This window comes from Talpa occidentalis, unplaced genomic scaffold (assembly GCF_014898055.3).
Source record: "Talpa occidentalis isolate TD23 unplaced genomic scaffold, MPIMG_talOcc4v2.1, whole genome shotgun sequence".
Classification (NCBI taxonomy): Eukaryota; Metazoa; Chordata; class Mammalia; order Eulipotyphla; family Talpidae; genus Talpa; species Talpa occidentalis.
Window position 1 is genome coordinate 37,814,291 of NW_026555331.1, and position 26,405 is coordinate 37,840,695.

At 36.1% G+C, this 26,405-nt stretch overlaps 1 protein-coding gene across 2 annotated transcripts in view; it reads right to left on the bottom strand.

Moving 5' to 3' along the window:
• The window catches only part of SLC26A7 (solute carrier family 26 member 7), a 99,877-nt gene that overhangs the window by 58,129 nt on the left and 15,343 nt on the right, over window positions 1–26,405 (bottom strand). For both annotated transcript variants that reach the window (XM_037504264.2, XM_037504268.2), the window contains 2 exons: window positions 17,438–17,548; window positions 11,728–11,900 (listed from right to left, as the gene is read on the bottom strand). In XM_037504264.2, the coding sequence (XP_037360161.1) occupies window positions 11,728–11,900; window positions 17,438–17,548 (284 nt within the window). The remainder of the gene's footprint in view (window positions 1–11,727; window positions 11,901–17,437; window positions 17,549–26,405) is intronic.

Here is a 26,405-nt window from a genome sequence, read left to right on the forward strand (position 1 = left end):
AGGTACAGAGAAAAGAGATGAGCCAAGTGTTGGACTAGACAGTTGGCAAACTGATCACAAGCTTAGAAAACAAACCTAGTGCTTTTATTTGACTTTTTCTTTATTGTAAAATATATCAGAAATTCACCAGCTTTAGTATAATTTTTGCTTGGAATCACATAGTTGAAAAGGGAACCATAATCTGTTCCATTCTGACTTCTCTAGAAAATAGTGGCTACCAAATCAAAAGACAGTAAGAATCAAACTGCTGGTGACAGACAATGATTTCACATTTCTGACTTCCTTTCCCATATAAAGAAAACAACAGCATGGTAAAATGGAATGATTGAAATATGTTATTATTAAAAGATACAGGGGAGTGAGGAATTATAGGAATGGTTGTATTTTTATTTTTCATTAAGTAGGGAAACAGTTCTGGGAAAACATGGGCAATTTCATTGATTAGGAATTCACATTTGAACTGGAGAGATTTGACAATATACATGACCAATTTGCATTTGTTCTAATTTGCATTTGTTCTAATGCAAATTAGAACATTATAACACATTTCCTTACTCCTTTTTCAGTAAGAAGTGTATAACAATTTTCTATCTTCTGGTGGGGGTGGAAAGGTAGAAAAGGTTAGAAAAGGTAAAAATATCTACATTTAAATCTGGTTATTTAACAGAATGATACCACTGATACTGAAATGTCCTTTTATCTATTCAAGTTACTCAACTCACATTTATCAAGTACCAGCTGCTGGATTTACAGATATAAATGGTCACTGTTCTATAGAGATTCACAGTCCAGAAAGAGAAGTAAATATAAGAAAAATATTTCCAGGTGGACCAACAAGTCTTATAATGTAAGAGAGTCCAGAAAGATGGCAATAGAGTGAAAATACTAGATTCACCTCCTCCACCACATATTTACCACCAAAGCACAACAAAAATAAATGAGTCCTTAAAGATAAGCAGATGACTATTGTACACTCAAACAGTGATGACACAGCAGAAAGGTGTGGGAAAAGCTAATTAAAGTGTTCGTGGAACTACACTAGGGCAGTAATACCTATGACTGGGAGGAGCAACTATTATATGAAGTTGCTGTGCTTATGTTAATCCAAGGGAACTCACCAACATGGGAGGCTTTAAAAACCAGGGAGAATACTGGAGAAGGTAGTGTACAGAGTCAACATGAAAGACAGAGGATGCACTACTGGAAAACAATAACAATAAGGGTGCAGCGTGGTGATTATTGGCTTCATCATGTAACCCCCAAATGAGAATAGTTACAGCAAAAATGGGTAGGAAGATTAGATCAGATTACTATTTCCTTATAAAAGAGGCAATTATTTGTAGCCTATGATTGAGAGCAGCATCCTTACACTCACACAAGTCCAAAATCAAGACAAAAACCAAATACTGTCATCAACCAGAGTTTGAAACACCTAGATCTCATTAGAGGAAACTCATCTTATCATCAAAGTCAAATAAAGATTCAGAGTTAAAGAATAGAGGACAATCTTACAAGTAAATAACAACCAAAAAAAAAAAAAAACCAGGAACAGCTATATTTATATCAGATAAAATAAATTTCCATTAAATAAAGGTAATAAAGATTATTGTTAAAGGCCTAAAACAATTAAAATACATAATATGTATGTTCCAACAATGGATCATCAAGATACATAAAGCAATTACAAATAGAACTGGAGAGATAGTGATGAAAACAACACAGTAATTCAAGATACTCCATTTGCAACTATGGACAGATCAAAAAGACAGAATGAATAAGAAAACAATAGCTTAGGTGAGAAGCTAGACAAATAGGCAGAACAGACATCTACAGTGTACCCCACCCCAAAGACCACTGTGTATGTGTGTGTGTGTGTATATATATATATATATATATATATATATATTCTTTCAAGTGCACATGTAATTTTCTCAAGAATAGACCATATGTTAGGTCACAAGTCATTGTCAATAAAACTGTGAAGACTGTAAATGTATCTGGCCATAAAGCCATAAAGCTAGAAATCAACTATAAAAAGTTTTGAAAAAAATCTTAAATACATGGAGACTAAATAATATAATGCATAATAATTATTGGCTTAAAGTAGAAATTTATGAATATCTTGAGACTAGTGAAAATGAAGATACAAGCTCTCAGAATTTATGAAATATAGCAAAGCAATATTAAGAGTGACACTAATTGTAATAAGGTCAACATTAAGGAGCAAGAAAAATCCCAAATAAACTTATTACACTTAGATCAACTTAGAAAAGAGGAACAAACAAGACTCAAAGTTAGAAGAAGGGAGGAAATAATAAAAATAAATATAAAAGTTGAGGTAGGGAAGGGATAGGAAAGGGGATATAATGGTCCTGTGGTGGTGGGTATACTGTTGTGATATACATCCAAAGAAGGGTGAATCTTTTCTCCTAAGTCACATACAGTGTTGTAAATCAATGTTATCTCAACTCAAAACAAAAAAAATAGCAATGGAAATAAAGGAAATAGAAATCAAAAAGACCACACAAAAGATTAATGAAACTAAGAGATGATTCTTCAATAAGATTAACAAAATGGATAAACCTCTAGCTAAGCTAACAAGGAAGAGAGGAAAAAAATTAATAAGCATAATCAGAAATGAAAGAGGAGAAATTACCACAATACAAAGGACCATAAGAGATTACTATGAATAACTATACATCAATAAATTCTATAATCTAAAAAAATGGGCAAATTTTAGAACAATATAATTTACCAAGACTAAATCAAGAGGAAACAGAAGAGTTGAATAAATGATTTGCAATCATGAGAATTGAAACTATAATAAAATATCTTCCCCAAATAAAAGCCCAGGGGATTACAGGCAAATGCTATCAAATCTTTAAAGAAGAAATTATGCCTATCTTCCTGAAATTATTTCTAAAAATTCAAGAAGGAGGGAATGTTCTCTAATAAATTTTGTGATGTCAACATTACACTAAAACCAAAACCAGACAAAACAGCACAAGCAAACTACAGACCAATATCCTTGGTGAATAGTGATACAAAAATCTTCAAGAAAGGGGCCTCCCTGGGCCTCCCCTGGTGGCACAGGTGGTTGGGTGCCATGCTGTGAAGCTGTCCACAGCCTCTGTGGTGCCTGTTCCATTCCAGCCAGCTGGCGAGGGTCCCACATGGCGCAGCAGACCTTTCCTGTCACACCCGCTGCTCCCCTCAGCAGTGTATTTCGTCAATCTATCTGTTCTGTTTCCAGCTCTCTCTGGTGAATCCTCTCACCCTCCCGCACATCAAGCCTGCACCCCGGTTCTTGTATAAATAAATAAATAAATCTTTAAAAAAAAAGAAAGGGGCCTCCCTGGTGGCGCAGGGGGTAAAGCACAGCACTGTGAAGCAATCCGCAGCCAGTGCAGCATGAGTTGGATCCCCAGCTGACCAGGAAGCAATCCACATGGCACAGCAGTCCTCTCCTGTCTCGCCCACTGCTCCCCTCAGCAGTATATTTCAGTAGATCTGCCTGTTCTCCTCCCCACTATGTCTCTGGCGAATCCTCTCAGACCCTCCGCACATACCTCTGGCCTGTACCTCAGACCCTCCGCACATACCTCTGGCCTATTATGATAAAAAAATAAATCATTTTAAAAAATCTTCAAGAAAGTATTAGCAAATCAAATTCAACAATATGTTACAAGAGTTAATCTTAATCAAGTAAGATTTATCCCAGGGATACGACTTTAATGTATGCAGATCAATCGATAGCATCACACAAGTCATGCTAGAACATAAGCTGTTACTTTTACTGAGGAGGTAAAACCTGGGATAGAACTAGCACAGTGTCTGACCCTAGAAGTTGCTGGATTGAGTTGGATTGAGTTTCTTTGTTTCCTTTCTTAGTATTAGTTTATAAAACAGTGTAGCACAGCAGTTAACAGACTATATACTAGAGTTAAATGCCATGCCACCAATTCCTTATTACGAGATTCCAAATAAATCCCTTTGCCTCATCTATATCAGGTAAGAACAGTATCACTTATTTCATAAGACATTGGTTGGGATTGGATGCCTGAATACACTTAGTATTCAACTATTAACAGAACTTGGCACATAGTAGGATAAAAAATATTACTCCTGTTTTGAATGTGAGGAAATTTCATTTTTTAATTTCAATGTTGTAAGTCTAATTTTGTTAAGTTTATTACTTTCTTGCTTTGCCAGGTACGAACACAGATGGGAAGATTTATATTACTCAGTAATGACTTCCTGAGTATAATGGTTGTGAAATAGTGAAACATCATTAAAACAGATCTTAGAGTGTCTTCCTCCTGCATTACAAACAAATGAAGTGGATGATCAAGTATGATATATCATTTAACAAGGCTAAACTAGTTTATATCTTTAATCCTTTCTATATTCATGATTCACTTATTAAATCTACTCAAAATAAATGTTTAGTTCAAAATCAAAGGTAAATGGAGACTTTCCTGTTTAGGTTTGAAGTTGGTATATATCACCTATGAAAATGTGAGACTGTGTGTTTCCAGAATGCCTCACTGCGTAAGTACAAAGTTCTGCTATTAAACACCCTCACCTGTGTCACTCCACACGTGTGTAATTGTCAAACAAAGGAACGGTCTATACACATGTCCTCCAGAGAAGAAATGTTGTCCTTTAGTGCTTCAGAAAGGTAGTGCTTGGGAAATCTTCCAGAAGTAAATGGCCAAGGGACAATCACAGACCCTTCTCAGTTCTCAGAAAAAGGGATGGACAAAGTGCCCATTATGGAGAATAATAAAAACTACTGGGTGATGAATACAGTGGTTTCTAAAGTGGCTTGAATTTTATTGTTTCCCTAACCAAACTGCTTATTGACACTGGCATTATACACAGTTCTACCTTGCCTTAAAATTTACCACCTCATTGCTGTGAATGTACCAGTAACTGCTACTGGTTTTTGGCTTAAAAACTCTTCCTTTTTCATTTTTTTTTTTGAAAAGTAATGTTAATACCACAAAATTGCATCAATTACACCAGAAAAAAAACTTTCTTTACAAAATGAGACACTTAGGAGCATGAGAAATTGACAATAGAAATGGAAAAAAAGATTTCCAGACTAGTCTGCTCAGTTACAATCAGATACTGCATAAGTTCTAAACACTAGACTTCTATGTTAGAGAGCCATTGCAATAAAACTAGAAAATCAACAGTAATAAAGTCATGGAGAGAGAAATAAACATAACCAGAAAATACTACTGTGAATCCATTTGAATCCAAAATGCTAACAAATGCAAACTAATCTATACCTTTAAAGTGACAGGGATGGGAGGCTTCTAAAAAGTGAGAGGAAGCGATTATGAATAGTCAAGGAAAAATTGGGGGGGATATGATGTATATTTTCACTATATTGGTTGTTGTGATATTTCATGGGTAAATGCATATGTCAAAATTGTACACTCTAGGGCCTCCCCGGTGGTGCAGCGGTTGAGCGCTGGGTTGCGAAGCTGCCCGCAGCCTCTGCAGCACCAGTTCAATCCCTGGCCACCAGGCGAGGGTCCCGCATGGCCCACAGACCTCTCCTGCCCCACCCACTGCTCCCCTCAGCTGTGTACTTCATCAGTCTGCCTGTTCTGCTCCCCGCTCTGGCTCTGGTGGATTCTCTCACCCTCCCACGCTTCTGACAGTACCCAGTGCTTGTATAAATAATTAAATAAATTTTTAAAAAATAATTGTACACTCTAAATATGTATCATTTATGTTAGGCAATTATACCCACAACAAAGCTATTTTTAAAGGGTGCATAGCCTAATTAACAACATAGAAACCAGATTGCATTATTGTATTTGTACAAGTGCCTTTAAATTAGCATTGTAAGAGAAATGGTAAGGAAGAAGAAAGGTAGGAATAACTTTTTTTTTAATAACTTATTTTTTTAAGATTTATTTATTTATACAAGAACTGGGGTACAGGCTAGATGCGCGGGAAGGTGAGAGGATTCACCTGAGACAGAGCAGGGAACAGAATAGGCAGAATGAGGAAATACACTGCTGAGGGGAGCAGCGGGTGAGACAGGAGAGGTCTGTCACTCCATGTGGGACCCTCCCCGGCTGGCTGGGATCTAACTGGTGCTGCAGAGGCTGGGGACAGCTTCATAGTGCAGCACTCAACCACCTACGCCACCAGGGGAGGCCCAGAATAACTTATTTTGATGAAGAAGAGACATTTGAATGTATTTATTTTTATGACACACACATATATAACTTACCTAAAAGGTAATCAAACCAGTAAAATGCAATATCTGTTTATTCTGGTGAAGGTAAACTACAGTAGTGAATGTGTCATTCTTAGTGCAGGGAAGATCAAGGGCACCCAAAAAAAGATTAAGAATATCAAATACAACATAATCAATAAGGTAGAACTCATAGCTACACATTAAGAGTTATACAAAAAAGCATTTTTCCCATGCAGTCACAAAACTTTCACAAAAAATTGATTATATCACAGATTACAAGGAAAAATAGTAAAATAGAATATGCAGAAATATTTCAAACAACACTTTCTAACAACAATGAAATAACACTAGAAATTATTGATAAAATTGAAAAACAAAATAGGCCATTCATTTGGGAATTTAAAATCCTTTTCCTGGATGAAAGGGAAAAAAATCCAAACTAAACTATAGACTTTATGAAAAATATTGGTAAAGCTACCAGCAGCTCAGGAGCAGACACATGCCACAGTCTAAGGCTGTACAGGGATTCATCCTTCACTACCAGGCCCCAATCACCCTGGGGAACTGCAGAAGTCTCAGTACTCAGCTGCCAGTGCCTAGGGAGCAGTCAGACACCAGCCAGAGCTGCACAGTGCATTGTCCTTCATTGTTGGTTCCCAGGCACCCTCTACCCAGTGTCTTCTCAGCCCTAGCAGCCACCAGAACCAGACTCAGAAGTGCATTGGGGGAGGCCCTAGTACCACCCCAGATCCCACAAGTCCCCAGCAGTTATGCCCACTATCAAGTAAACGAGCAGAAGAATGAGAGAGAAGGAATCACATACAGCAAAGCCCCCAGCTATTGTAGGGCAAACCCAAATCAAACAATGGAGAGAAAGATAAATACAAATGTCAAAGCTAGACCTCAGAGGAACAACACATAACAGAGAGAAAACAAACCCCAGAACCAAGCCACAAAGACATGGAAGAGCTTTTTTATTAATCAGATATAGAATTCAAAATGGCCATGACTTAAAAAAAAAAAATTGGAACATTACAAAGAAAACTCAGAAAAACAGATGAAAGATATACAAGAAAGCAAAATGAATGCTATTAGAAACACAATCAACAAACAGAAGATCGAAATTGAAACTTTAAACAAAAAAATAAAGTTGCAGTATGTAAAAGATCAACAAAGGAAAAAAAATTCAGCAGAAAGTCATGAATGTAGAATGGAAGAACAAATCATTAATTGTGAAGATGAAAATGAGGAATGAAACAAGATCGGAAAGGAAAGAAAGCTATAAAGGAAAAGGAAAAGGAAAAGAAAGAACATTTTGAGAAGTATCTGACACCATGATAAAAGGAAAAATAAGAATCACAGGAATCCCAGAAAAGAGAAAAGTTTCTGAGAAACTATTTAAAGAAATAATGGAAGAAATTTTCATAAACTTGAAGAAGAAACGGAACAAACCAAAGGGGAAATGAACACAAAGAACTGAACAAGGAATTAGGTAGAACCACAAAATGATGAACAAAATGGCAAAAACAGGCTTTTACATATCAGTAATCACCCTAACCATCAATGGACTGAACTCACCAATAAAAAGACACAGAATATCTAGTTGGATTAAGTACCAAATCCAACCTTCTGCTGCCTCCAGGAAACACACCTTAGTTCCAAGGATAAACACAGAATGAAATTAAAGGCGTGGAAAACAATCCTTCAAGTAAATGACAACTAAAGGAAGGCAAGGAACAGTCATACTTTTATCAGGTAGACTTACAGGCTAAAGGGATCACAAGAGATAGGAATGGACACTATAATGATTAAGGGAAAATACAACAAAACACTCATCAAAATACAGTCACCAAATGAAGGAGCACCAAAATACATCAGACAACTACTATCAAATCTAAAAACAGACATTGGAGAGAATGCATGTGTAGTTGGAGACTTTAATTCCCTGCTCTCACCAATGGACAAGTCAATAAGACAGAAAATAAAAAAAAAAAAAATCACCCAAAACAAAGAACTAGACCACATGGGGGTCCTGGACCCCACAAAAAAAAACTGAATACACATTTTTCTCAAGTACATATGGGTCATTCTCCAGGATTAACCATATACTAGGTCACAAGACAAGCATCAACAAATTCATGAAGGCTGAAATCGTACCAAGTATCTTCTCTGGTCATAAAGGTATGAACTACAAATCAACTACAAAAAGAAAACAAGGAAATACTGTAACATGTGGAGAATGAAATATACACTACTGAATGACCATGGGGTTAATGAGGATATCAAGAAGAAATCCAAAAATACCTAGAGATGAATAATTAGTACAGCTCTAATAGCAATACAATAGCAACATGGGCCACAATAAGAAACTGGAAAGAGCCCAAACAAACTACCTTGTTTCTCATATCAAGGAACTAGAAAAAGAACAAGTTCAAAAGCCAGTAGAAGGAAGGAAATAATAAAATTAGGGCAGAAATAAAAGAAATAAGAGTTTTCAAAGATAGTCCAAAATATCAATGAAACCAAAAGCGGTTCTTTGAAAAAATAAACAAAATAGAGAAATCTTCAGTTAGGATCACTAAGAAAAAGAGGCAGAAAATTCAAATTCAAATAAATAGGATCATAATGAAAGAGGAGAAATTACAACAGACATTGCAGAAATTAAGACCATAACAAGAGATTAATTTGAACATTTATATGTAAACAAGTTCAACAATCTAGATGAGATGGATAGATTCTTAGAATTATACAATCATGTGGGCCTCCCCTGTGGCGCAGCGGTTGAGCGCTGGGTTGCGAAGCTGCTCACAGCCTCTGCAGCGCCGGCTCGATCCCTGGCTGCTCCCCGGCCACTGGAGGAGGGTCCCACATGGCGCGCAGACCTCTCCTGCCACCCGCTGCTCCCCTCAGCAGTGTGTTTCGTCAGTCTGCCTGTTCTGCTCCCCGCTCTGGCTCTGGTGAATTCTCTCACCCTCCCGTGCTTCTGACTGTACCCAGTGCTCGTCTAAATAAATAAATAAATAAATCTTAAAAAAAAAATATATACAATCATGTAATGAAATGGAGAGAGTTGTGTAGGGGGAAATAGACAAGCAAAAAATAGACAAGCAAACGCTACAATTTGGGGGGGAATACTTATTATCAATTTACTAGAATAGAAAGCAAAATAAGGAAAACACAAATAGTCACGAAGCATTTTTCAAATATTTTTAAAAAGCAGATTTGTTCAATAATTGAATGTGTTTCCAGAGAGTAAAGACCCTTAAAAACCTCTTTTTATAACCTTTTATACTCTGTTCTCTTATAACACAAGAAGCAACAGAATGTCTGTACAGTGTAAGCTTCTAAATAGTAGGGTAGTCTGTTACTTGCTGCTAAGAGCATTTCCAACTGCTACACATTCTATGAACCAGATCAGACAAGATTGTTTCAAGCACATTAACAATATTAGCTGGATCTTTGGGGCAGGGAATGAAGGAACAATGTGAAAATGAATAATGTACAAGCAAAACCAAACAAAATGGAAGGAAGGAAGGAAGGAAATCTCCTCCTTTGTAGACTATAGAAACTCTATCACTTGTACAGCCCTCCTATTCATTGGATTACAAATCTAAAAGAGAAAAGAAAAATCACTGAGGAGCTAGATCCAAAAGATCCAACAGACTTGAGGGTTCTGGTTGACAATGGACAAAGGAGTTTGGAGGTCAAAGAAAGTCCAGCCATCTGTTTGAAAATTGGCTAAAATGTAGGTCACATATACAGGATCAGAGTGAGAGACAAAGGAAAGCAGATGTTTGATGAAGTTATAAGACAAAACATGCAACTTTCTGGATCAGATTTTACATGTAATAAAAGAGCATGAAAACCAAATTAGTTTTATCATCTTTAATAATATCCTGTTTTACTCTTGTGAGTCTAGGGAGTTTCATTCCAGGAAATGAGACATTTCTTTTTTATGTTATTAGAATCCCATCTTTTACTTCTATACTTTATTATCATTTAAATTTTTAATCCAAAATACCTGGTGATTGTTTCAAAGATATTGATAATTATAGTAAGACTAGCAAAAATTCACTGAGCCTCATTGCTAATTATACATTTTTTCTTTGATTTTCAAAAATCATACTATTCACCTAAGAGAATGACTAAACCTAGTGAAAATCATTAATTCAAAGAGAATCAGTATGGAAAATAATGGAATCATAAGAAGTAGCAATATTGTTTTTGCTATGTTAATATAGAAACCTTTATGCAAACAAAAAGATATTAAGGAACACCTGTACCAAACCTAGTGCAACAAATCCATGCCTGAAACACCAGTTTACATGGCTGATTATTTCTGAGATGGACACAGACAACAGATCCCTTAACAGGTCTTGAACAGGCCAAGCAAGCATCCTTAGGCCGTCCTGTGCAAGTCTCAGAATACACTGACATCACTCATGTTTTTTATAAAAATATAGCTAAGCTTTAGGATACTGGTTTGTATTTCATGAAAGCCCAGACATCAGCCATAGAAAATATTTATTGACCTTCTAGTCTAGTAGCCTTCTAGGCAAAGCTGCCACATAAATGGTCTGTTTAAAAAAAAAAAAAAAAAACACCATGAGGATGTCCATTACTTGTTTAATTTGTTTAATTTTTCTGTCCTTACAAAGCTGGAAACCAGCATAACTTAGAATTTTAATGTTTCCTGCCCTCTAGATCACACCTTCTCTTCCTACCATCCAATTCTAGTCAATCATCAACCGTTTTTCTGCCTCTTTGTCCTTGTAAATAACGTTTCATTGTATTATAAAACAGGAACACCCTGGAAGTTTATATACACATAATTCACTTTAAAATGTGAAAGTAAATCAAATAGGCAGTCCCTGCTTAAGAGTCAGTACTTCTCTACATTTATTTTATATTTACTGCTGAGTTACCTAATTTAAACTAGTCTCACAATTTGAAAAACCGGTCTAGCTCAGTCCTGGCAGTGAGACACATGCCTGACTCTCAAAGGGACAAAGACTGGTACAGATCTAAGTCCAAATACTTCACGCCAACAAGTCTAAGGCACAAATATATTTCCATTTGTACTGATGTAGGTTGTAGGTAGTAAAATCATAAAAATCTTAAAAATTGAGTTAATTCCTAGAATTCGAGTCACATCTCCCTCCCATTGTAGGAATTTTACATTACCAAACAGTGAAAATCTGGTCATAGTGGGGACACAGGACCACCCCATGCCTTGCAAGGAAGCCCACTGTGTTTTGTAAAACATTTTTTAGAAAGTTTATTCTTAAAAAGTCCTAAGTTGCTTCTCTGTAACTTCAATTTATTGATTCTCATTCATTCATTCATTCATTCTAAACTACTCTGTATAATAAACTGTATTCCCATGAAAATAAAACACATCTGCCCTTATCCATCTAAGGACACAAAGGCAAGACACAGAGCAAAACAAAGTGCTTTTCCTTTGCCATTGTATGCCTCGCAACACCCCCAGATGTATTACTTACCTGGATCACTCCACCCAAAAAGGACACAGCCGCAGCAACACCAATTCTTCGCAGCTCAAAGTCAGACAATCCCAGCACACTTGTGTTACTCTGTGTAGTGAGGTTCTGGCTGCTCAGAGGGACGAGCCTTTCCACTGCATTGGCTGATATTAGGGATGTCAAGGCAGATGTACCTTAAAAATAAGAATGTGGGAAAACTTCTATTAGTAATAGACTCAAAAAAAAAGTTGTTGCATTCCACCTAGAAATTGAATTCATATCATGAGGCAAACATCTTTTAGAAACACTCTCCTCTGCACCCCTACTCCTCGACCATCATTCCATTCTATGATATATAAAGAAATTTACCCACACTTACACAGGTTCCAACATATAACCACATCCATCTACTTGTTATGCACTCCCAGGTGCTACATTTTTCCACCTCCCTGCAGTCTTGCATAGGGAATGTCTTTGGGGCAGGGATTAGGATCATAGCCTGGATTTGAATGTAAGTCCTCCATTTGTTACCAATGTGATTTACAGCACATGGCTATGTCTAAACGGTCTCATCCATGAAACAGGGCAACAAAACCTACAATTTAGGATTAAGAGCAAATATAAATGAGATGATAGATATGGAGACCTACATATTTAGTAGGCTAATGGCTAAATGTGAACTCTTTGCTTGAATCTGAGCTTCTTGATATGCTTGCTCCTCCAATCTACATATGTAAACACTTATCTTTCAAGGTCTGACTCAAATCTTATACCACACAGCAATTCATTCCAGATCCTCCAGACCATTTTTAATCTTTAGACTCCCTGTTCTGTCATAGCAGAGTAGATCTTATAGTAGAAGAACATGCTGTGACCCTTAAAAATGTTTTAAACATACCATTTCTGTTTACTGATAGGTGGACAGAAGATTCAATGACATTTCCCAGAAATTGCCTGGCCTCACACAAATGTGGGACCATCTTCAATGTGTTCTCCTTTCCCTGACAAGAGTTCTGATGCCATTCATCCTGGCAAGGTATTTGAGAATACAGGCTTGCGAACAGGGAAATGCCAGTTACCAAAGAGGGTTCAGCAAGTTTGGGTTAAAGAAAAAATTTGCAGCATTATGCAGATATCCCCCCAACTTATTAAAGACTTTGCCCCAGATCTGAAGTGAGAATTTGTGAAAAAGGGCTCTTAGCAAGTTGTAGACATTCCAGTGAAGCAGGAAGAAGCACAGGGCATGATAGGCATGAGTCAAACAGAAAAAGGTCTCAATGAAAACCAAAACAGACTTACTGGATCAGAGAGGCAGTATGTGCTGTGGTTCAGAACAGTTGTGGCCTCCAACAAACCTGACCTTAAATCCTAGCACTGCCACCTCAATCTCTTCCCTTACCCAAATGGGGCTGTTAGCAGACTTAAATTAAATACTGTGACATGTTATATATGACAAAGTATATGGCATGTAGTTAGCACCTAAAAAAATAATTCTTAATAAGACTAATGTCAACAGACTCTGTTATGATCTGTTATTCTATGTTCTTCTCTGTTCTGTAGAGTTGAAAAATACAGCCAATTGAATACCATTCTCTTAAGGAACTATAAAGTGAGTCTCAATAAGTCCTTAATAAATATTAACCATCATGAGCACTGTCCTCATCATAAGGCGCTAAACTGAGACCACATCAAGAAACAAATATATCTAATGACTGGAGTCAAGGTTCTGTCATCCAGGATAGGCAACACTAAATAAACATTAACCCATATGATCTGTTACAACAGGATTTCTTGAAGTCTGATACTGAGGGTAAAGAAGTGTGCCTTTGAGTATTTAGATCTCATGGAGTATAGAGCAAAAATGATTTGTATAAAAACCTCTGAACAAATGACTATGGAGTTAAAAGCAAAGGTATTTTAGCATTAATGTTTGAGTTCAGGCCTGTCTTTCCTGGGATTTCAAGGATTATAGGATGAAAGACTTAATGGTAAAAAGGAGAGTGCATCCAAAAGGTCTTGTTGAGGGAAGAAAAGTGAGCCTCACCTGTGTGTGAGTCACATACCAAGAAAATCTCTAATGGGAAACCTTGTTGGTGATAGATTTGGGGATACCCATTATGACAACTTGGACATGGGAGAACTGCCTTATTACAAGGATAATGCTTTGCCATTACCTACAATCAAGGGCATTGGTTTGTAGATGAATATGTTGTGGATGACATTTAATCTTCTCTACCTTATAGGTCTGACTCTTGGTTTTACTTCCTCTACTCTGCCTGCACTTTTCCTCACTTTCTCAATTTTCTACCCAATTTTCTACCTTTAAACCTACTGGGAGGGGCCCTTAAATACCATGAAATCCTTCTAATAGCTTCATAGGCCTGACTTGGATTAGCAAGGAACAGTAGGAAACAAATATGGGCCTCAGAGCTGGCCAGACCCAAACTCAAATTCCGGTTGAGTTGCATATTAGCTTGTGGTCTTAGTCATTACCCATTCTCTTGGCTTCCTTATTTGTATGTGGATGATAAAATGTTATAAAATTTGGGTAGCAAGTAAATGAGATTTCATACATTAAAAAAAAATCTATCACAAATCTAACCATGTTGCTTTTATATTCTGACTTAGATAATTTTAGTATGAATTATTATTGTATTTAGAATTCAGTACTCCATTCCATCTAAATTGGAGGTAAAATCCTAAATAAAGTGATTTTTTTTTTTTGTGAAAACAAAATCAATCTCTTCATGCTAAAAGAAAAAAAATACTAAAAGAAATAAGAATTCTTATATATACAATAAGATCAATTAAAATAAAAATGCACTCTCTTTAGTAAATATTGGCAGTAAGTTTTTGGTGAGATTCAATTGTTCTCTAAGTTTGAGATCATAGGAAAGTCAAAAAAAAATTAATCTGGGGCCTCCCCTGATGGCTCAGGCAGTTGAGCACCGCACTGTGAAGCTGTCCGCAGCCTCTGCAGCGTGGGTTCGATCCCAGCCAGCAGGCGAGACTCCCACATGGTGCAGTGGACCTCTCCTGTCTTGCTTGCTGCTCCCCTCAGCAGTGTATTTCATCAATCTGCCTTTTCTGTTCCCCACTCTGTCTCTGGTGAATCCTCTCACCCGCACATCTGGCCTGTACCCCAGTTCTTGCGTGCATAAATAAATGGATCTTAAAAAAATAAAAAATAATAATTCATCTATACAATTTATATATTCATATATATTCATTTACATGGATGTATTTCTGTTTATACAACTCCATGTTTAGCAAATATTATTAATAATGTTATCATGAAGGAAAAGGATTTCTATTGATTCTAAAGAATTTTATTGGGATAAAAAAGAAATGAGAAGGTCTAACTAACTGTTCTTTGGAAAAATACACAGACAAAAATAAAATACCTTAAGCTTTTATTGTGTGATATAGTAACTATATTTAAGTTTGTGAATTACATGTATTTTGAGATGTACATTATTTTCCTAGTATACTACTAAGTTCCTATAGCTGTTAATAATAGTTGTTAAGTACAGTCTTATAAAAATGGCAATTTCAAAACCATGCCCCAGTGAAATATCCACAGTGGCTCCTTAGGAAAAGAAGTGATTAAAGTAAATATATGTACACTTAGGCATCAAATTGTGGTTTTAACTTCTTAAAGTAATTGTGGTCAATTACATAATTTTTTTTTTCACTTTTTTTTCATCCTTTGTTTAACAGAGGAAATGCTTTTGGGTTACCTCTAAAACAATGTGCTGCTTCTTACTACTGACACATATCTATGCTTTGAAAAAGGAAAATAAATTGCTAGGAAATTAGAAAGCAGGATAATTCAGAAAGAATAGGTCTCAAGAACTTCTAAATCATTATTTTGCAGTTTCCTTTTGCATCAACACAAAAGGAATGTGTACTCTTGAGTACCAGGTTGTAAGGAAAACAAGCTTGGGCTTTAGATTTGGCCAAGGCCAGGCTGTAGTCCTTGCACTTGCAACTCTGAGTTCTCACAGAAACATTTCTGAATTACAGGGTTTTTTAGAATGAAAAGTGCAGATAATAATGGCTAGTTAAAAAAATTGTGTTAGGACAAAATAAAATAATATATCTAAAGCTCTTAATAAGGTATCTAATATATAGCACATCTATAATTATAAAATTTAAGTAATTTTATGTGTATATATGCATGTTATATATACATATCATATATATACATGTTATAAAGATCTTGGTTCTGATTCCAATTGGGTAGATCTGTCTGTAGTGAGAACCAAGATTTCACATTTCTAACAAACTCTCACATACCTCTGATCCTGCTAATTTGTGGTAGCAAAGACTAAGAATAGTTGATCCTGTCCCCCACAACAAAGTTAAGTGATATGTGAAATTTACATAGATAAGATTACTTTGTGAGTTAATTTCTGCATGAGAAATCAACATGGGAAGTAGAATTTTTGGCCTTCCAAATGCTTCCATGTCCTAATCCCTCAAACCCATGGATGCATTCTACAACATGGCAAGGGAAATTCATGTTGGAGATGAAATTACCATTGTTAATCAGTTGACTTTAAAACAGGGAGAGTAGCCTGGACTATCCAAGTGTTCCCAATGTTATCATAAGGATCGTTTAAATATTGAAGATGGAAGCAAAAGACCAGAATTAGAGAATGATTTGAAAATGCTAAGCACTGCATCTCCATCTAAAGATGGAGGAAGGTGCTATGGGCCAAGGAAATTGGGAAGTCACTAGAAAATGGAGAAGTCAAGAACACAATTGATCCTTAGGCCCCCAAAAAGGAATGTAGCCCACTGACACCTCAATTTTAGCCCAGGAAGACACATAGCAGATTTCTGATCTCTAAAACTGTAGGATAATAAATCTTTCTTTCTTAAAATCAATATGGTCATGGTAACTTGTTACATTATAAAGAGGGAACTAAGAAATTCACTAACACAAATTGATCATTTAAGAAAAAGACACAAAATGGTGTTATTGCTCACAGGTTAAGATCTTATATACACAAAATATTTAGAAAGGTCTTTATAGATATTTTCTTTTAACCATTTTATTATTACAATAACATTTAAGATTTTATTAAATCTTATTACCAAGAAAGCAGCAAATAGATCTTTGAGACTTCTTCCAAGTGCATACAGATAGCAAGCAACAAATGAGACATACACCCAGGTATATCTAATTTCAAAACTCATGTTTTAGCCAGACTACTCTATTATCCGATTGCCCGTGACAATTACATTTTATTTTGGCAACAGAGAGCTTTTATTTGGCAATAGAAAGCTAGGCAAGTAAGAGATAATACTAATTAAAGACTGCTATTGAATCTAGCTTGGAGGAAACCTAAAGGATCATTTGGTCCAAATGTCATTTACAAGGAAAATATTTTTCAACATTTGAGTAACTAAATAACACATCTTTGTTTCCCACTCAAATGATTATTTTCATTTCATTGTAAGTTATGAAAACTTGTCCTTCTCTTTATAACTTAAAATGCAAAGAATGCTTAACAAGAACCTTGGTTCCATAGTAATAAAACAATAAATCACAATGTATATTAAGTATCTGAGGCACAGTAATAAAATGTCTTGACCTGCTATTGGCTGAGATCCTCAGTAGTGAAGGTCTATCTGCTTTGGAAGTATAATCAATAACTAATGATCACTTATGAGTTCTTTTCATTGGCAACATGAGAAGCATAAACTTGGATATAAACTATACCTGTGGCAACATGACGTCCCATTCCAAATATGGCATAAATGATGACAGGAAACAGAGACCCATACAAGCCAAACACCGGATGCACAGATGACAGAATAGCAAAGGCCAACCCTGTGAAGGAAACCAGGTAATTAGGACAAAATTATAGCCCCAAGATACCACCCATTATAAAGTAGAAAAGGATATTGTCTTACTCAAACAACAAAAGGAACGATAATTTAATTACTCTATCTGCTCCATAAGACACGAGCATTATTGTCCTACATAACAGAATATTCACTGATAAGTTCATACTTGTATTTCAACACTAAAGCATTACTTTCAGAATATTCTTTATCCTCTGATTACAGAGATGCTTACCAAAAAGCATCGTCTTAGAGTGTCTTCCTCATCCAAATGACAACATCATCACAAACTATTTCCACACACACTTAGAGAAGTGTTTTCACATGTATCATTGTGTTTGCACAATATTATCTGTCAGGTAGGCAGGACTGGTAGCATTACCACTGACTGATGAGAAGCCTGATATGAAAGTGACCAAGGTTAGGGCAAAATAGATGCACAGGCAAAAGTTTGCCTGGCTGGTTAAGTGACTGGTTGGACTAAGACTGTGGATCCTGGTAGAAGGGCCAAGGTGTGAATCCACACACTGTCCACAACTGGATCCCAGCTATATGGGTACAGTCTCTCAGGGTGAAAAAAAAAAAAAAACTTTGTTTATTCAAAAAAACGGTGTAACTCCTAACCATTTTACTTTTATTACTCTAGATACTACTGCCTACATATTTGCATATTACATACAGATAGGAAAGTTTCCTAGACATGTCCAAATGACCTTTAGTGGTTTGGGAATTCATTAAAGTAATCTTGTTTGTGGTTGGCCTTTGCCTTTAAAAACTAGTTCAGTTGATTCTGATAAATCCATTCAGGTGTATACCATTTAATGACAGGATTTGACTGGGCACAATGGACTTTATAAGTACAAAGAAACTTGAAGAAGGAAGCGGCATTAGAATGACCTGAATACGAGGCCAATTCATTATTCACACTATGAAGCCTGCCAATCTATTCCAATATCATGCTTTTTTACTGTTTAACTTTCTCTGTTTAAAAGTTAAGTTTAATTTCTTTTTAAACAAATAAACTCTAGTTATATATCAACTATTCTCTTTCAAGGAGTACAATATATTTTAGCCACCATTAAAATATATGAAAGGTCTTCCAATGACCAGTCTCTTTCTCAACCTTTAAACACACATCTGAGTGACTGGTTTCTTGGTAATGTATTCATAAAACTGTGGTGAAAATAAATTAAAAATGATTATAGAAGAGTCAGTGGGAGACGCTGCTCTAGAATTTCATAGAGGAAAACAAGAGAGACAGCAATCTGTTTTGTTCTCTTTTTTTTAAGATTTATTTATTTATTTATACAAGCACCGGGTACAGTCAGAAGCACAGGAGGGTGAGAGAATTCACCAGAGCCAGAGCGGGGAACAGAACAGGCAGACTGACGAAACACACTACTGAGGGGAGCAGCGGGCAGCAGGAGAGGTCTGCGCGCCAGGTGGGACCCTCGCTGGTGGAAACGATGCTGCAGAGGCTGCGGGTGGCTTCACAACACAGCGCTCAACCTCTGCACCACCAGGGGAGGCCCGCAATCTGGTTTTTGGGAAGGATGGTATAAGGGACATAAAAGTCAGGTCAGCATTAGAAGGTCTGTCCATTCCTCCTCCCCACCGGCAAGCACCTCTTGGTGTTTATAGGGTAAACAATTTTGTAGCAATTTTCTCACCCATTTTCATAATATTATCTGATAAAAATTACCTATTAATAAGCAGAATGCTGAGTGTTACCAAGTAAGAAAAAAACGTGACCTACCCGTATTGTAGATCACCAAGATTTACTAAATTAATGATGCAGGAAACGGGAAAGAACAGAGGCATATTTGACAAAAGTACTTTGGATGAATCATACGGACATGAAATTCTAATAAATGTGGTATAAATTGTCAGGATAGGAGTTGGCCAGAGATAGATTCCATGTCTATATTTCTACTCTACCTACAACAGGCAATATTTTTAGGAATCATCTCCTATATGCATAAGGAAAAAGGACCTATTGATGTCCAAAAGTACAGGTGAGCAAAGATGGGTCAACTACGTTTAAAACTGCAGTCAGTTTTAGAGAACTTTGTAGAGTCCCACAAACTGGCACTTGCACAAGAAGTAATATGATTTAATTGTCTCATTAGTCTCTCCAGTTTTTGGTACACAAGAAAAAAATATTTATGAAAATCGGAAAAGCCGAACACTCTCTCGTCTTTGCTTCTCATGCAAAGCTCTTTGAGGTTCCTGGCTTCTGCTCCCAACTGGCATCAAAAATAGGCAACTTCTAGAACATTCAGCACCCTTGTGCAAATTAGAAAAAAGTGCCCCCTGCTGGACAAACTAACCCACCTCATTTGTGACCAATGACTCTGAAAAGCATCCATAGGTCTATTTTTCGCAACTCTGGAAAGCTTTTAGTTTACTCAGTCATGAAAATATCCATTTTTCAAAATCATCTTAAAGCACTGTTTTCAATTTGTTTTAAGTTGCCAAACAGAAACCAAACAATGCTTTTCCGTTCTGAATGTTGGGCTCACGGATGAATTACTGCATTTGGCTATGGTACAAGAGGAACTTTAGGATTTGAGATATTTATTTTAAAACCAGAGCTGAGATTGTGACCCTAATAAGTCATACCACTTAATAAATCATGGCATTACCAAATAACACGCCTTCAGTAAAGATCCTTCAATTGAGTAGAAGTTAGCCAATGACTGAAAACTTAATTATTTCTTATAAATGTCTGGGGGTTGGAAGTGGAGGTGGGGGAGTGATGTCTTGAATATTGAACATCAGAGGTATTTCTGTATTCATTTCAGAACTTATTCTGAGCTTAGAATTGCTAAAGATAGAAGCATTTAAAAGTCCTCATTCCAAGGAATAAAGGCTAAGTACCAATAATTCCATGAAAGAAAGAGAAGGAGTTTGGAATTTGGAGAAAATACTAACAATAAGACCCAATGAAAGGAAATGAAATATTCAATCCTGAGCTGCATTCCTTAATCTCGGATTTAAGGTTCTTAGGAGTAGCCTTTTCAATGAAAATGAAAGAGCGGCTTGTATGAACAAAGGAAATGGGAGGCAAGGTAAGCCTGAGGCACTTTTCTGGGTCAACAGTTAGAAAGAAGGGGTAGCTACCTAAAGAAATAAGAAGATGGTGTGCAATTTCTTCTTCCCTCCCTCTATCTGTTACTCTTCCTCTGGCCTTTTTCCCTCCTGACCTTCTCCTTATCTTTCTCTATTTTTTAAGCTAATTTCACATTTTCTCTGATTTGTAAAGGGTAGTGGAAATACCTGGAATCTCTTAACATTGAAACAATGGGAAGAAAAGAATCTTGAGTCATTGTACAAATGGCCTTTCAGCTACATATTGTGTTTCCTCTTCAAATGAAGGGCTATTTGTCCCAGGAATAAGGCTAAATGGTACATCTGCAAATCTAATAATGAAAACTCATTTTAGGTATGTGGCTACACACACTAATAAAGTCAGGACTCATGTGGTGTGGAATATTTCTGGGCAGACTCACAGGCTGAACAAAAGGGATTCCACACGTTATATGGACCACCTATTTTACCTCTTTAAGAGACACAAAGCCTAGACATAACCTCAGTCTATACATGGATTCTATTTGGAAAAACCTCTGGGTCCTCAGAAACCTAACTAACTTGATTAGTTCCTACTGTCACCTACATATTGCTGAGAATATTCAAATCCAGACTGGGTGTATAACCTTCGTAGAACAAACAAAATTTACAAGTGTTCTAAGCTGATCAAAGCTGCCCACTAGAGCTTCTAGATCTTCAGGCTAACAGAGCTTTTCCTAAGTCAGATTTTATTCAAAAGGAGATAAAACATCGAAGCTTCATTGTTTCTGTTCCTCCTATTCTCCTGTAGGAGAATAGGATCCTTGTCACCTATTTGCTTCCTGGGTGAATAGGTCATTAGCTTCTATAGTAAAATATTTGCTATATTTTATCCACCCAGCTCCATTCTCCCTTCTTGGTAGCAATATGCCAGTTTCCTCCAGGAAGGCACTCTTTGCACCAAAATATAACAGCTAAGAAAAGGGGAGCTGAGTCTCACCCCAAGCTTTAAGCATGGACACATGGCTCAGTCTGGCCAGTAAGATTTGCATTCACTTTGCCAGAGTTTCTGGTTTAAAGAAGGGCTCAGAATGCAAATGTGGTAAATGAAATTACATTATACTTTCATTGGAATTGTTAGGTGATTGCATAATTATGTAAGCGTTGTATAAGAATCAATACCTAATATTATATATATATGCAAATGTATGATGTAGTGATAAAACAGAAATGACCTGAATGCCTATCAATATAGAGACAGATAAATGTTGGTACATGGTACTAAGGAATATTATGCACCTGTTAAAAAGACTGAATTAGAGCCATATCCATTAGTCTGGACATGTCTATTACATATTGCCAGACATGACAAATTCCCCACTTTTATTTTTCATATACTTTGTGAAAATCTATGAGGCTACTGGTATATTTGAAACTTTTTCTTATTGTACAATGAGTTCATAAAACCTCTAAAATTCAATTATTTTTGATAGAGACTTTTGAATGTAATATGAACATTGTCCTGAATGCTAGTGCACCCATGTGGAGATTATTTTTCTAATGGAAACAAAGTTAAAAATTTTTTAAGTGATCAATGCAACAGTTATACAGAAGACACATAAATTTGAAAGAAAAATAGGTAGGAAGCTGCTGCTAATATCCAGGTAGTAGTGATAGAGACAGCATTTCCCAAGGAAATATAGTTTTGTGATCTATAAATACACATTCAATAAAAAAAAAAATCAGGCCCACACCTGTGGCTTTAGTAGAGAACACTTTCTTTATAGAACATATCAAAGGATCAAAGGGGACTGGATGTGAAGGAGAAATGACAGGAAGCTCATAAAAGGCAACTGAAGTCCTGGATTAGGACATCCACAGAGATTGGCCAGGTTAGCTCAAGATAAGCACAAGGTTGGAGGCTTGATGATCATCAAAGGTATAAAGAAGCCAGGGCAGTTCCACAGAAATGACACTCATGAAAAAGAGTGGCAATTTCTTTGCATTTACTAATTAAGGGATCACAGATGACTTTGGAACAAGAACTTCCTGGGGAGTTGAGGATGTTCAAGGAATGGATTTGAGTGGAGAGGGAAGAGGCAAGAGACATGAACTAATCTTTCAAAAATCTTGTGAGAGGACATGGAATCAAAGAAAAGTTGTGCTTATTTTATTATTTTTAAAATTGAATAAACTTAACCACAGAAACAGATCAAGGTTTAATGAGGTCTAAATCTTACACATTTCGAGAAGTTTTCTAGAAAAAAAGATAAAATTACAGCATAAACTTAGTTACAAAGGCAAATATTTATTTAGGATAAGCTATCACACCACAGAAAATTATGAATTTTCAAAGGATGAGAAAGTCCATGATCAAATATCCAGAAAAAATAATAGACTATTTTATTAACTATCTAATAATCCTTTATATTGCTTTCTCCCTTTTAAATATTAGGCTGTTAATTCTTTGAAAATGTCTTCATATGACAATGATTCTTGTAATATTTTTCTATAAAGAGAGTAGAAAGAAAATTTTGGCTTTCCTTTCGCATATCAAACATTTCCAATACATCATATTTCAGGTGTTCTTGACCTCGCCTGTCTCTTGCAGCTCTGCAGGGGCCGTCTGACTTCATGTGGTGCAATCTGACAGCTCCCCTTTTTCTCACAACTCAGGTTTCCTTGCTGACACCCATTCTGGGATTTGTTTATGTCCAGACTCATACATGCCAAGTTAGGTGCACCCATGAACTGAGCCTTTGACCAATGAGAGAGTGAGTAAATGAATATTTCTCCTTCTCTCCCCCTGAAAGATGATCTGAAGGTACAGTTTATACCTTCTTAGGGGCAGGATGGAGCCATCTGTCACTCTCGAGGTAGCCAGCTCTACAAGAGGCGTCCTTTAGTTATTGTTCCCTCCTTGTCCCTCATGCCTGCCCTCTAGGTTTACACTCAAGTAAAACCACATAAACCTGACTCAGGTTCTAATTTCTGACCAGTCAGACTAAGGTAACATTGTTTATGACTTTTTTAATGATGACAGATTCAAAATTTTTATTTTACCTTTATAGTTAATAAATAACACATGAAACTTGAACTGTCAGTTAAGAAAGCCTCTATTAAGAATCTTGATAGCTATAAAATTCCAGGGCATTTCAAGTTTTTTGTGCAAAAATTTAAATATTATTTTAGAGCCATGGATTTAATTAATCCTTTTCTTGACAATAACTTTGTAATAGTACTATACGTAGAGATTTTTTTTTTAATCTATGTCAGCCTTTTGCAACAACTTCCTTTTAGCTAGATTTCAAAAACATCTACATCCACACACTATTCATAATAGCCAAGCTATGGAAACAACCTAAGTGCCCAACAACAGAGGAGTGGATAAAGATGTATTATACAAAATATACAATACTAGGCTATTTTTTAAAAAGCTGAAATCTTGTCATTTGCAACAATGTGGATCTGGAGGGAATTATGCTGAGCAAAATAAGCCAGAAAGAGAAATACAAATACTGGATGACTTCACTCTTGTGTGGAATATAACAAAACACAGCAAAGGAGACCAAAATAAACCCTTGGAATTTAATTACAGAATTGAGGCTATCAGAAGGGGTAGTAGGAACCAAAAATGGTGGAGGGGAACCAATGGACTCTGGTGCTTTGGTGTGGGCATGAGGTGATAATATATATTTGTAGAGGTGTAAACACATGCTATAACCAAAGTTACTTCAGTAAACATAATTTTTTAAATAAAAAAAATCTGCAAACAACTTCAATGCCCCAGATTTAAGAATCAGACTTAAGAATGACCCAAGGAAGTTCAGTTGGAAAAAGACAATATTCCTAATCAATTTCCCTTAAAAAAATCTTACTTTAGAAATTTTAGAAAAATATATGGCTATGTAAAAACAGTTCACTTTGGAAGGGATAAATTTAAGTGAGTATGTAATATCAAACTAGTAAATATGAACATGATGTGTTTACACATAAATTACCAAGGGCAATGAGAAAATTAACCTCCACTTGATTGGAAAGTTCAGAAGATAGTACACTTGAGTGAGAGAGCCAAAAAAGCATTCTGATAAAGATAATATTTTGTGACTATTTGGGGAGGATAAATTGAAAAATATCTTGTCTAGACTTAAACATCATGCAACAGGTTTTTTGGGTTTTTTTTTGACATTTAAAACCACACAAAAACCATTTTTATTTTTACAATCAAATCATGTTTTCCTATTGACATGACATTATCTTTTAAGTCCAGATCATTAGATACCTGGCTTTGGCCTACCTGAACATCCAACGTGATGTCTGAAGTCATGTAGTACTATCCTGTGCATTTAAGATGCCTAGCATCCCTGGCTACACATCAAAGACCACAGGTTAACCCTCATCCCCAATCACAGATGTCATGTAAAAAAGCCCCACAAATTTCCATTGCTTTAAAAAAAAAATTCAACCTCCCCAAGCAGTATAACAGAGGCACTTATATCAGGCTCATGTAGCAGGTATTTAAGATACATCGAATAACAAACTAACAAGTCAGATTAAAATTCCACTTCTGCAGAGTTCATGTTCTCATGGGAAATAGAAGATGGCAAAAATGTGAGCATTAAAAAGCAGGATTTAATGAACATTTCTTTTGTGTGAATTCTGCCATGAGCATTTATTCTGCAAAGTAAATTTATGTTCTAATTATTATTATCCCCACATAGGATGACAATCTCAGAGCAGCTAACAAACTTACCCAATTGATGTAGCTGAAATTAAAAATTGAGGTCTTTTTAACAGTTATTCTAAAGTACTTATAAAGATCTTACTCTATTCCCAAGACCACATAAAATTTTATGAGAGATACAAAGGAACATATAGAAGGTCCTTGCCTGAAACAGATGTTATCTCAAGTTCAACAATCATATGTGCAGTTTACAGAATGACCAATATAGGCAAAGTTCAGAGAGGGTAGAAAAATTACAGGAGATATAATCACTAAAAGTTTTATTGGACAATAAGAACTAAAGTGGGGGGGAGAAGGATGAACAGAACTTTATTTTCTCACAACTTGTTCACATTCCCACAGAGTTTTGATGCATTTTATTCTGGTACTTCTGATTTTGTTGTTAAGAATATCTCACATTTTTGGTTTTAAAACATTGCTTTTTTTTTTTTGTCTTGGAAACTCTATATTTATATACACATTCTTGACCCTGTCACCACACCTTTATTAAAACTCATGTCCATTGACTTGCCAACCTCGTGATGTCCATAGACCACATTTTCTCATTCCCCTTTGCTAGTTCCTCAGCGACTTAAATATCAATGTTCCCCAAGGGTTCTTCCATTCTGATTTAGTCTACAAATTAACCATGAATTAACCTACCAAGTCCCATGATCATAACATATATACACTATATACTATGTTTTTCAAGAATATCTCTCCTGAACTTCAGACCCAAGTGGACACAACTAGGGATTCCATGGACACTCATTACAAAACTGAAAGGAAATTATTTTGCCTCCTTCCACCAGCAAAATCTCCATAAGAACAAAATAACATGCATTAAAAATAAAACAAGAACTGGTGTTCTTGTTTACTTAAATCCTAGCTCAGAAAATACATCACCACTCATCCAATTCACAAACCTTGAAGTTATCCAAAATATTTTTACCCTCGCATCATCAAGGGCTGATCAAGCCTTATCTATTCCATTTATAATTGGTGGACTCTGTCCCTCCTCTCTGCCACCAACCTCTGCCTTTGTCTGTTC